Source organism: Stylophora pistillata, chromosome 5 (assembly GCF_964205215.1).
Source record: "Stylophora pistillata chromosome 5, jaStyPist1.2, whole genome shotgun sequence".
NCBI lineage: Eukaryota > Metazoa > Cnidaria > Anthozoa > Scleractinia > Pocilloporidae > Stylophora > Stylophora pistillata.
Window position 1 is genome coordinate 29,879,968 of NC_142523.1, and position 12,501 is coordinate 29,892,468.

The following is a 12,501-nucleotide window of genomic DNA, read 5'->3' on the forward strand; positions in this document are numbered from 1 at the left end:
AGCTAATGGAGGAAGATTTATCACAAGTTCTTAAAAAGTACCTCGCTGAGATTTTAGCCTGACTGAAGTTCAGAGTTTCTGCTCCACTTCAGAAATGAACAAACCGTGACCTTTCAATTTTGATTTTTAAAGGGTCTTCAAGCGGGCTGGATTTTCACATGGGAAACTTTTCCACGTCCTCTACCGTAAAGAGACCTTTACACCGCTGTTGACAAGAAGTTATGTATTCTATCCAACTTTTCGCTCCTATTTAATGTTTCTCTGAAGTTTTTAGTCATGGTCAAAATGTGTCTATATTTATACAAAGACCGACAACCTCGCCTCCATTTAAAAAAAAAGAAAACGCCATAGATGTTCATGTTCTTGGACTGACATCTGCGTAAGCTTAACTAGTACGCGTTATATTTTATCCTTTTAATTTATACCGTCCGCTGGAAACCTTTATCACATTTATCTCATTGAAAGACTTGATTAGTTGAAAAGGTATCCAAAGATATAATATAAAAAATGAGTTGTGCCGGCGAGAAATTTCCGTCAGCGCGTGGAAGGGTTAGAAGTAAAGAAAGTTCTAAAATGAAACAATAGAATGTACTATTATTAAAAAACTATTTCATGGTATTACTTAGGCCTTGTTTACAAGTAGGTAGGGTAACCCTTGTGCTAGGGTTACCCTGGCAGGAGGGTTACCCTAATGTTCCCACATTTCTTCTTTTTTCATCGACGTGTTTACAAGGCAGCTAGGGATACCCTAGCTGCCTTGTAAACGCTCTGGTGAGGATAACTCGCCTACCTGGGACAACTTTTTACTTGTTTCCAGACCCTTTGAACATTGATAATAATGCGTGCGGTTACCAAGCATAGGTAAGTTGTCCCGGGTGGTAGGGTCATGTGACCCTACCTGTGAAATTTTGCTTGTAAACCCGGGCTATCTTTGACCCGCCTGCTAGGGTAATCCTAGCACAAGGTTTACCCTCCTTGCTTGTAAACAGGGCCTAAAGTAACTAAAGCACTCAGGAATAATGTAAACAATGCTTATTGGCGCCGTGCGGCACTTTGAGCCACGTAGAGACTGAATGGAATGACTGCCGAGTGACCTTTTAAATTCTGACCCCCACTGTGACCAGTCAAGTTTTTTGCTTTTAGGAAAAAAGAAATGCACTTGAAACTCAAGTTCAGCGAGAGTAAAATTCACAATTAAAACATAATTCTCGTTTTCAACCACTCATTATTTGCAAAGGAGAGGGTAAATATTGATATAAATTTGGTCTTTGTGTACATGTAGAATGCTGTACGAAGCGTAGGAAAAGCGTTTACTGACAGAGGTCTATATAGTGTTTACATGAATGACTGACAATTACGTCAGAATCGGATAGAAGTACCCTCTGTAATCAAAGGACTGTCTTGGTTTTTTAAACATGGAATGATGTACCGGATTGGGAATTCAGAGTGTCGCGGTACGCGTGGTGGAATGTTGCCATCAATGATGAAAGATCAGTGGCGGATCCAGACCTGACGCTTACAGCTTTGAGACTGAAACTCTTACATCGACAGGATTGTATAACACTTTTTAACTGGCTGATTTTTTTTTTTTTATCCCAGCATAAACACTTCAATACCGAAAATCAAAGCAGGCATTTTCTTTCGGTATCCAAGCAAGAAAACAACCGTACAAACATTATAAACCTTTCACCAATTTCCAGCGACCTGCCCACGTTTTTTCGCATGTCTTCTTTTTTAAAATGTTCTGAGCACAAAAAAGTTGATTTTGTGATGAAGAATCCGTCCTTTCCATGCTGGCGCTTCAGGAGATTGCACCATCTGATTCACTGCTGGAAGTCATTCGGAAACGAGTAGAAATGCAGACCTGTTGGATTGCCTGTTGTGTCATAATAGCTATTAGCACAACAAAAATGCGGCACAGTGTCTTCCTCTTCTTTTCGAAGAAGAAGGAGGAATATCCTGCGTAGGGAAAGTATCGTTCATTGTCGAAATATCTCGATGAAAAGGACAGAGCACCACCACATTTCACTAAACTCTCACTAGAACTCGCAACGCGTCTCAACACTAACCTCGCTATCATGTTTACGCGGTTACACATTTAATATGGCGCCAGGAAGTGTAAAAAGGGCTATTTGCCCAAACTGTTTGCGAGATTTAAGATACGAATCAAACCAAGCAAGGGTATTACTCTTTATACCAAAACGATGGGAGAGTCTAGATAAGAGTATCAAATGCTCAACCGTATCAAATGCTGAGGACAAGTCGAGTAGAAGGAGTATAACCGACTTGTTATCATCAACAGCACGTAGTATGTCATTTTGTACTTTTAGTAAGGCCGTCTCAGTCGAGTGCAAGACCTTGAAGGCAGACTGATACATCACATCTAGATGGTATGACTTTACATGGTCAGTAAATTGTTCAGCAACGGCTTTCTAAATGATCTTTGAGATTAGCGTCAGATTGGAAATAGGACGAAAATTTGAAAACTGTTTGAAGTCAGCATCAGGTTTCTTCAGAGACGGAGATAAAGCAGCGACTTTCAATGCATTAGGCATTCTGCCAGTTGAGAGAGACAAATTGACAATCTTAGTTATTGTAGGTAGCAACACCGAGAAACAGCCCTTTAAAACCATTGCAGGTAAAGGATCCAAGACACATGACTTAGAAGAGGGCTTACACGCAAACACCTTTACTTCCTCTTGGCTAACCTCTCTAAAGTTACTGAACTCCACAGGACATGTTAATGGTATTGGCCGAAAGGGCCTTACGATAATATTTCTCTGAACAAGTTTGGAGAGAATTTTATCAATATCGTTAATGAAGAAATCAGCAAATGAGTTTGCCAGAGCAGAATTATCAACAGAGGGTGGATAACGCTTCCCAGATGGGTTTTGAAGTAATTTATTAACAGTCGCGAATAATATCCTTTGATCTGAGGGATGTTCATTGATGACTGAAGTGTAGTGCGCTGATTTCAATGTAGCAATTAGGTAGTTAACCACACAGCATTCACGAACATCCCGGTCCCATTGTAGCCGCGAAGCACGCCACCTCCGTTCCAGTCTTCTCCTTTTCCTTTTCTCAGCTACGACATCCGATGTATACCACGGTGCAGATGCCCTTACAGTTACCAGACGTTTCTTTTTTGGAGCATATTGGTCCAATAACTGTCACAGAACCCTATCATACTGATCTACCATCGTATCTAAGTCAGTAGCTTAATCTTGTAACAAAGGAGAATCCATAATGCCCTTACTAAAGGAGTCCATTTTTAAGGAGTGTAATTTCCGGACGTTAATCAATTTTTTTCTAAATTGAGATTTCTGAATAGATAACACACAATGGATTGCAAGATGATCCGAAATAACAGGATCCTTAACTTTGGTATCCTTTATAAGTGAGTCATCTGATCTTGTAAAAACTAAATCAAGGGTATGGGCACTGGTATGAGTTCCACAATTGACATGTTGTTTCAGATCATATGACTCAAGAAGGTCTGTATAGTAACCCCCCTTCCTCTCTGGAATTTAGTAATGAATCAGTGGCTTTGATATTTTATGCTCATTGTTGAATTCTTACCCCTCCCCCAGCCTTTTCATTCTTTTGGCACAGTAGGGAAAAAGGAAAAAAACCTGCCACTACGTTAACGGTGAAATGATTACACTGTATATATTTTTAACTGAGTTACAAGTTTTTCAAAATACTTACCTCGAGCACTGAAATTTGTGATGAGTGAGGTACATGTGGTTGAAAACTATTTTTTTCGTGTGTGGGACCTGATCTAGAGTAAGATCTCTTACAGCCTATAAGCACTTACACCTAATAAGTAAATTATGGAATAAAACTTTTGGCATTTTGATCAAAATCAAAGATAACGCGATCCGACCAACAGGTAAATTTGGGATCTGAGAACTTGTTTAAAATCATAAAATAAAACTAAAGATCGGATTTTTATATTGAAAAATACATATCATGCGACTTTTTCGCCGTTAAGTTGAAAACATTGGTGTTCTAAAGAGGAAAGACCTGTGTTTATAGTTAATAGATTATGCAAATTAGCGTTATTTAAAATTGTGTCTATAAAAACTTTTTTCTACGATGTTCTTAAACACAAAGAGCTGTCTCTTTTAACTGAAGAGCATATTATTCCACACTTCTGAGGCAAGGTATATTTTGAGTTTATGGCCATTTTCATCTCCCACGAAGCGCTGATTAAGTAAAACAGCTGTGTTTGTTTTGCACGCTTATCGCCAACTAATTCAGTTATCATCAACCACAGAGAAGTGGACATCGAAGATCTTACCTGTATTATTTCCTTAACCTCTCTTCAGTAGCAAGATATTTTTTTTTTCGGCAGGACGCAACAGAGCTCGTTTTCCTAACAGCTTCTTTTATCCTATGCCGGATTATTTTCCCTCCTTCGAAACTTTGTTTACTTCGCTGTAATTCAATTAAAATCCGTTGGGATCTACACCAGTTGTCACGTGACATTTACTGTCTTAACTGCGCAAGCATTCATGCTGTAGTGTTTGTTTATCGGAAAGATGTCTGCCGAACCCTTAAATTGTTCTCTTTACGAAATAGTACAGACTCCGTGTGGGTCTAGTAGGGAAGAAGCGAAGCACGTTTTGCTCTCCGACTGCAACGCAGATATATCCGCCCATTTACTTAGCTTCCACTTATCCAAATGCAGCGTTATTACGGAAGTGGAGCTAATCATGGCAAGAACGGGAATACAACATTTGTCGAGAAGTCAACTCGCGGGTATGACAATCTGCCCGAGGCACCGACACTCACATGGAAGATTCTGGAGGGGTCCAAGATCCACACCGGGAAAACTACAGGTGTGTCGGGCAGCTACGTTGTAAACTTCCAAATGGCCGACCAAGTAAAACGTATATTTGGCGTAATCGCTGCTGTTGGATCGCGTAAGTACCATAAGCCTTAACTTGTGGTTTGCTAGCTCTATTTTCCAGCCCTGCACTCCTACAAGTCTACCCTTACTATACACTACTCCTAAAAGTTTCTGTTATTGTTGCTCACATTTCAACTTTCCCGTAGCTCATACTAAACTGCCGAGTAAATTTCTTCCTTTTTCTAAACATTTTTGGTTTTCTTTGTTTTCTTTTTTGTTTTCTTTTTGTTCTTTGTTTCATTTTTGTTTTTGTTTTATATGAGTTTTTTGTTTTTGTCTTCTTGTTTTCGTTTTTTTTTAAACTGGCCTGCGTAGCTGGCAACTTAGTGAGCGGCAATATTCTGGAGTGGTGGATCGGGTGTGTAAATTTCTTCCCATTCCCCGAGCTCGCGTCGACGCACCTTACCGCTCAAGAATACTCTTCCTTTAAACACATACACAAGGACGTCAGCTGGTCAGGCCAGTAATATTATACATTACGATCGCGAGTTATTAATCGTTTGCACTACTCTATAGCTGTCTGCACCACTTGCCGGGAGAAGCATGCTGAACGATTGTTGAGTTCAAGATGGCGGGGTTCTGCCGAAAGTTCACAAGACCAAGAGGGAGCAGTTTCTGAAAGGTTTGTTGGATCTATTTATTGTCCCTTAGATTCCGTACTTTTCTCACTGTGTATTTAGCTTGCGCATGCCACATCAACCATGCACACTAGGCAAGGAACTCAGAAAAATAATGTGTTAGTGGCTGTGGAATAAATTTAATATGAAAACAACACTGCTGGATAAAAGATGAAACCCTTCTTTTTGTCGCAAATTAACCCCTAAATATGCCTTTCCGTTTTACTGAGTCTTTCAATAAAAAGAGGCATTATAGCTGATAAATCATGTTCAGAAATGCTCGCTTACCTTTCCCGTTGTTAGTGAGACTGTCTTATTTCTCAGACCAGCCAGATCGGATGCGAAAGCTACTATACATGCACATTAAGCCGAAATGGAGACCACTCCATTCCGTCATTTTCTCAATCCAAAGCCTTTCTCTAGTCCCGGCTGGGGTCCGGGGAGTGCTCAAGAAACCTCTCTTCAGAGCACCGACACAGAGATTCTCAGCACTTACAACGCAGCGATGGACAAAATTGCCAGCAATATTACTTTCACGCGACTACCACTAACTTCACAACTTGAATCATGAGATGAATGCACTGCAGCACAACGACAATACTACATCCACAAAGCGGCTGAATACTGCATGCTGGTGTACGATGTGATAGCCCTAAACGACGGTAAGGGGCGCTTTCATGCCTTGATATCTCCTGGTGAAGAAAATAATGATAAAGTAGTAGCCGATGACGTGCTGAAAGCTTTGATGACCGCTTACAAGAATGCTGAAGCCAAAAGCACCAAAACGCAAATTCTAAGCCTTTATGCCTATAAGTATTCGATTAGCACGTTAAAGAAACTTCACTCACCATACGATAAGTTGTCAACTCGTCAGATACAAAGAGCGCGGTGTCATGCAAAAACAATAGGTCTTGGAAGAGTGCCTGAGAAGAAAAAACATCATCATGTGCGCATTGATATGAGTAAAGTGGACCATTTTATCGAGTTCATTAATCGTCCATATTTTTACCAGGATGTGTCTTACGGAACTAAGTCGCTGCAGTTAGACAGTGGTGACACCATTAAGATGCCGAGCGTCGTGCGTACAGTGACGCGCTCTACAATGATTAGCCAGTACATGCAATTCTGTCGGGAGGAGACGTTTGAACCTCAAAGTCGCTCCACTTTATTCAAGACTCTTGAAGTCAGAGAAGCCTCACAGAGAAAGTCATTGCAAGGCCTCGACAACACTGCTGCCGATGGTTTAGCTGGCTTTCATAAAATTGAAATGATAGTCGACGACTTAGAGAAAGGGGGAATGAAAAGGCAATGGAGCGCTGAAGTTCTAGAAAGACTGAAGAAAGCAAAACGCTACTTGAAGACTGATTTTCGCGTTCATTGTAGTCCAGAGGAGGCTGTATGTCCGGATCATTGCCGTAAGCTCGCTCTTGGTGATGAACAAGATCTCGACTTCCAGGAAAATTGTTCCCACCAACACACAGAAAACTGTAAGGAGTGTCCAAAATCTGCGAAATGTCCTTGATGAGGTCGAAGACAAAATTCGAGGACTGTCTTGGAGACCTTACAGCAGCGAGCAACGAGATGATCTCCTGTATGACTTCAAGCTGGCAAAAACCGACATTTTGCAGTGGAAGGCTCTCATTGTTCCCTCCATAAACCAGGAAGTAGCAAAACAAGATCAGCTGAAGATGATAAGCACCAGTCAAGACTGTGCACTGGTCATAATGGAGTGGGAAATGAAATTTATCCAGCTTAGATTTCGTGAGAAGCAGTCCAATTGGTTTGGCAAGAGAGAAACGAGTTTGCACATCTCGACAGTGCTCACAAGTGATCTAAAGCGACAAAGGAAAACTAGAACTGCACTCCTATGCCCATCTGTTTGGCACCTGTCAGCAGGATTGGTTCGCCGCGTGTTCCATCATAGAGAGTATACTGAAAGAAATTAAAACCAAGAAGCCCCACATCACTCGAGTTTACATGAGGTCCGATGAAGCTGGCTGTTATCATAATAATTCTCTCATTGCCGCAGCAAGAGACATCGGTCAGCGGGCAGGTATTGAAGTCTTTCGGTATGACTTTTCAGAGCCACAGTATGGTAAGGATGTGTGTGATCGTATCCTGTGCCCAGTGAAAACATGCATCCGACGTTTCTGCAACTAAGGACGCGACATTCTAACAGCGGGAGACACGAGAAAGGCGCTCTGTGAGAGACCAGTGAAAGGTACATCCGCGTGCGTATGTGAAGATAACGGGTCTAAGAGAACCTTAGAAGTGAACAAGATAGATGGACTTAGCAAGCTACACAACATCCAGTTTGGGGATGTTGTACGTGCGTGGAGGTTGTACGAAATAGGGCGTGGCAAGGAGATTTCTTACGACCAACTAGTTTTAAATGACCAAGGGGACACCGCTCTCGTTGTAAGTAAGGAGTTCTTCCCTTTTCACAATGCACGTGTGTATGAATACACAGTTCCTGGAACAGAGGTTTCAAATGAAGGCGATGATTTGGACGATTCGAAGATGGACATGTTTGAATGTTTGGAGCCTGGATGCGTGACGAGTTTCCAAACGTTTTCAGAACTCGAGTTACATTTGAACGTAGGGGACCATTGTGTGAAGGATGAAAGGCTGTCAGAAACAGTGTATGATAAACTCCGTAGAGATTGGGAAGAGAGGCTTACTACATCAGTCAGCATCATTGACGAACCACAGTGCGAAACTAGTACCCACCAGGTTGTACGTGACTCAATGCCTCCAGTAAACACTGTCAGTATGGGCTGGGCCCTACCCGAGCCACGAGCAGGATCCACTAGATTCAGTTGCAAAGTTAAGAGCAGTATTTAACGGCAAAGTTTGATCAAGGCGAACAATCAGTGCTAAAAGCTGACCCTCAGTAAGTTTCAAATGATATGCGAAAGGCAAGAGACGAGCAGAGCAATAGGTTGTTTGACCGAGACGAGTGGCTTACCAGGAGCCAAGTGCAGGGGTTTTTCTCTCGCCTTACAGCAAACAGAAAAAGGCAACGAACACCCTCAGAAATCGAGCGAAATCCGACGGAACTGTCCCTAGAGGAAGAGGAAGCTGAACGAAAACGGCTGATGGAACACATCCTTAATGAACTAAAGCCGCAGCACCCTCTGTCCTACAATGCCTTTAATCTGTGCGAGTGCGCAAAGGAGAATAAGCTTAGTCTTTTTAGTGTAGCAATCAGTCAAAGAAATCTTGTCGTTTTTTGAAGTACCATTTAAATCAAGAGACAGGAAAAATGACCTTATTGAGCAACTGATGTCATTTATACAGGAATGCCGATGCTTTAATTAAACTATATCAGAAGCTGCATAGCCCAGGAAAATAAATGATGGTGCCTGTGGAGTGAGTTTGTTTTAGAACAGTAGGCACAGCCTCAAAGTAACCTGATAAACAGTTGCACTCAGCGAATTAACGTACTCACTTCTGAGAAAACTCGCGAAAATCTCTCAAAATTTTCGTTATTAAGTTTGTGGCGATGTTCTTAACTCGCAAAAATTAAAAGAGAAAAGAGAAAGGAAAAAATACTACCCTGACCGTGAGAGATGTTAGTAGTATTTACTCGTAAATATAGGTTTGTGATTTTCTTAATTTCGAGAAATTAATGATATGTGAATTTTGCAGGAGTTTATCAAAATGCCAGTTTGAATCATTTGTATTATTTTTCAATTTGTCCCGGCAGGATTCTCCAACTGTCGATGGCTCAATCATATTGCATATCTTCGGGATTGGTGTTTGGTTCGACAAACCTCCGAAACTAGATGTTGCGTGACCAGGCGTAACTGACTCAGTCACGTTAAAAAAGTAATCATGTAAAATTCACCTCTTTAACAAATACCGTTTTGAAATGATGAATATATGAATACAGTATATAGGAACTATGGAACGAGAAGAAGTTCATCGCAATTATAGACGAAACTTTTAATTTGCAAAAATAAACCTGAAAAATTCATGCTTGAACGTGTTTCGAACCCTTGACTTTTGCAACACCTCCGGTTCAGCGCTCTAACCATTAGGCTAACAAACCAACTGTGATGCCATTCTACAAATGATGATGAAAAACTTGCTAACCACGTAAAAGGAAAACTTTAGCAAATAGCTGGAAGAAATGGTCAAATCTGGCAAATTAGCCACAATAATAAACACGAGTGAAATGAACAACTTCTTCAACAACAAATTCACTTTGGCACGTCGTTGATAACTGAAAACAAAGGCTAGCGCTCTTGAACATTAAGTAAGTTCCTCAAGTCCAAAAAGGATACAACAGTAACGTTTCCAATTTTATAGAAACTACTGTTTGCATGGTCAAATATTGCTACGGAAACTATTTTGGACGCGTGTGTCGAAAAAACAAGGAACGCATGCAGCTAATTTGCATATGACTACAAAGAAAGATTTTTCTCAAACATTTCCTCCATGCCATGTAAAACGGACAAAACAATTTTTTTTATCGATTTTGATACTTCATTAAGGAGTTGGTACTTTATTTTCAAGCAATTTTTAGGCCGTTAGGGCTTACAAATCGGATTCATGTGCGGATCGTGTTACTTTGGTTTCGATCAACATGGCGAATATTTGTTAAATTCGCAAATCTCTCTGCGGCGCGCCATGAAAGTGCCCAAAAGTTCTATTCCATAATTTACTTATTAGGTGTAAGTGCTTATAGGCTGTAATAAATTTGACTCTAGATTAGGTCCCACACAAGAGAAAATAGCTTTCAACCACACGTACCTCACGCATCACAAATTTCTATGCTCGAGGTAAGTATTTTGAAAAATTTGTAACTCAGTGAAAAATATATACTGTGTGATTATTTTACCGTTAACGTAATGGCAAAAGGTTGATCTTAGACATATAAGATAGAAAGCTCGTTAGAGTTGAAAATACGGCTTCAGCAGCATTCGACTTTTGTAGCTAAATTAAGGAGGTCCTGGGGGGAAACTGGGTGCCTTTGAGGTCACCTTGAAAAATATCTCGTAAAAAGTGAAAAAACCAGACTGGTTCAAAATAAACGCAATATTTGTTCATGGGATAGAAGTCTCGACTTTTACAGTAAAATTCAGGGAAATCGGTGAAGGTCCGAAATTTGCTTTATGCGTTCTTAGGCGGACAGCCTCTTAAAAAGGTAAATAATATCATTTTTAGCTCCGCAGGGTTTGCTGGCTGGTTTGTAGAATTTAAAACATGCGCAATATTCACGCCAAAGCCGGTCCAAAGATATTCTGCTTAAACAGTCACACTGTTGTAATAACAGAAATGGAAGACGAATCAGGCCCATAGCCACAACCTGAGTTTGCTCGGTTTTCGTTTTTGGAGTCCTCTCTGAACCAGTGAGAAACCAGTGAGAAAACTTATAAATAACACTTTTTTCAGACATTGTTCTGTTCTCAGCTAAATCTGGTGTAAAGGATTGTGAAAAGCTATTTTTTTTTCTTTCAAGGCTATTGCCCTGCTTGTCCTGTGTCTGTGTCTATTATTACAATCTACAAGATTTATCCATAATTGACCCGCGCATATTTTAGTAGCAGTCTCCTGGGAATGGGATGAGCCCGGCTGTACTTTCGCATGCGGGCCCTCTCCTGCTCCCAGGACTATTTATATGTGCCAAGTTTTATGTCTGTTAACCTTGAATTGTAAATAGCTATAAATATCAAAGAAACTCTAAAGAACAATCATTCACAAACACTGAATGACACCTATATTACTTCGTGTATAAACTGCATATATATGAGTGATGAGTAAGCAATTTGCAGAAAAAATTGCAGTTCAGTTCTAAAAAAACAGCCGCGATTATGTGCGTTGTAAAGGATTTTAGGTTTTTTTTTATTAACTTATCATTCTGCGTAAAAGGAAAACTTGAAACAAATGAGGGCAATTATTCTGGATTCCCTTGTATGGCACCTATTAGGCAAATATAACTGAGTAATACGAATTTTTTCAGTTCGTATCAGAGTTAGTTCATGGTTAACCCCCTGTTTAAAGTACCTGAGCCGTCGGAAGTGTCTTTTAAAAACAACCTGTGTGTGAAGCAATAAGTTTTGAACTACGAGTGGTGCTCATCTTTCCTCGGGAAATTAGAGTTCACAGGCGCTCGCGTCTCGCTACCTCTGCTATATCCCTGAGGAAAAATGGGAACAACTCGTAAATAAAGATTGGGCCTAATTTTATCAATTTGATTAAGGGGAATATTCCTATGATGATGTTTTGCAAAGTTTGCCTAGTATATCAGTTTACCATACCAAAAAATTTTGTAAATAATTGGCAGTTCTAGCGTTAATGGCTTGATAACAATTCAACGATTTGATTTTGTTTTAAGCTACTGTTTTCTTCCTCTAACGAAAAAAAAAACAGACAAACAAACAAACAAATATTTTTTAGTCGAAAAAAAGTCACATCTAGATCTTTTTGCAAACACAAATCAACTGTTTGTCTTAATTAAGTTGTCAAGTGGTAAGTAGGGAGGGGTGATCTTTTAAGTTACATATCTTATAGTATGCATATTTAGTTAAGGTCTCAGTCTGTGAAGTTTAGAAGTATAATAATCGATTGCGAGACCTCTGGTGATTTTTTTCCTTAGATTTTGAAATTCGATGAAATAGAAACTAACACTAACAAGTAGATGCTTGTGCGGTTATTATCTTTTGATTTTGCTTTTGGAGCGTGCAGTGGCCCCTTTCCTTCCTGCCCCTCCCCTTCCCAAGTATTTAAGCGTGGTATTTGTTGTCGTCTCTTTGGGAAGCTCGTTATCTTCTTTGTCATTATTTTGGCGGAATCCCGAAAAGAGTACCAAACTTCCCTGGCACTTGCTTCATTATCTCTCCCCCTCCCCACAAGTCGAAAATGTCTGTGTACGCCTTTGCTTTCGATCCGTTGCGGTGACTTTGGCGTGTACGTCGTTCTGGTTTGATGGCTCTGTTCATGTCGCAGAAAAGTCACACTTGG

General features: G+C 40.3%; 3 protein-coding genes across 3 annotated transcripts in view; all 3 read left to right on the forward strand.

Moving 5' to 3' along the window:
• Positions 1-12,501, forward strand: part of LOC148731343 (sorting nexin-5-like) — a 301,059-nt gene that overhangs the window by 274,626 nt on the left and 13,932 nt on the right. The gene's annotated exons all lie outside the window — the stretch shown is intronic.
• Positions 1-12,501, forward strand: part of LOC148731356 (uncharacterized) — a 94,614-nt gene that overhangs the window by 51,288 nt on the left and 30,825 nt on the right. The gene's annotated exons all lie outside the window — the stretch shown is intronic.
• Positions 6,161-7,054, forward strand: LOC148731359 (uncharacterized). Its single transcript, XM_088760758.1, has one exon. The coding sequence runs from the start codon at positions 6,161-6,163 to the stop codon at positions 7,052-7,054; it is 894 nt and encodes a 297-aa protein (XP_088616884.1).

Bases quoted from the DNA above. Each gene is read 5' to 3' on its own strand.
- LOC148731359 (XM_088760758.1), top strand. From the start codon at position 6,161: ATGCTGGTGTACGATGTGATAGCCCTAAACGACGGTAAGGGGCGCTTT.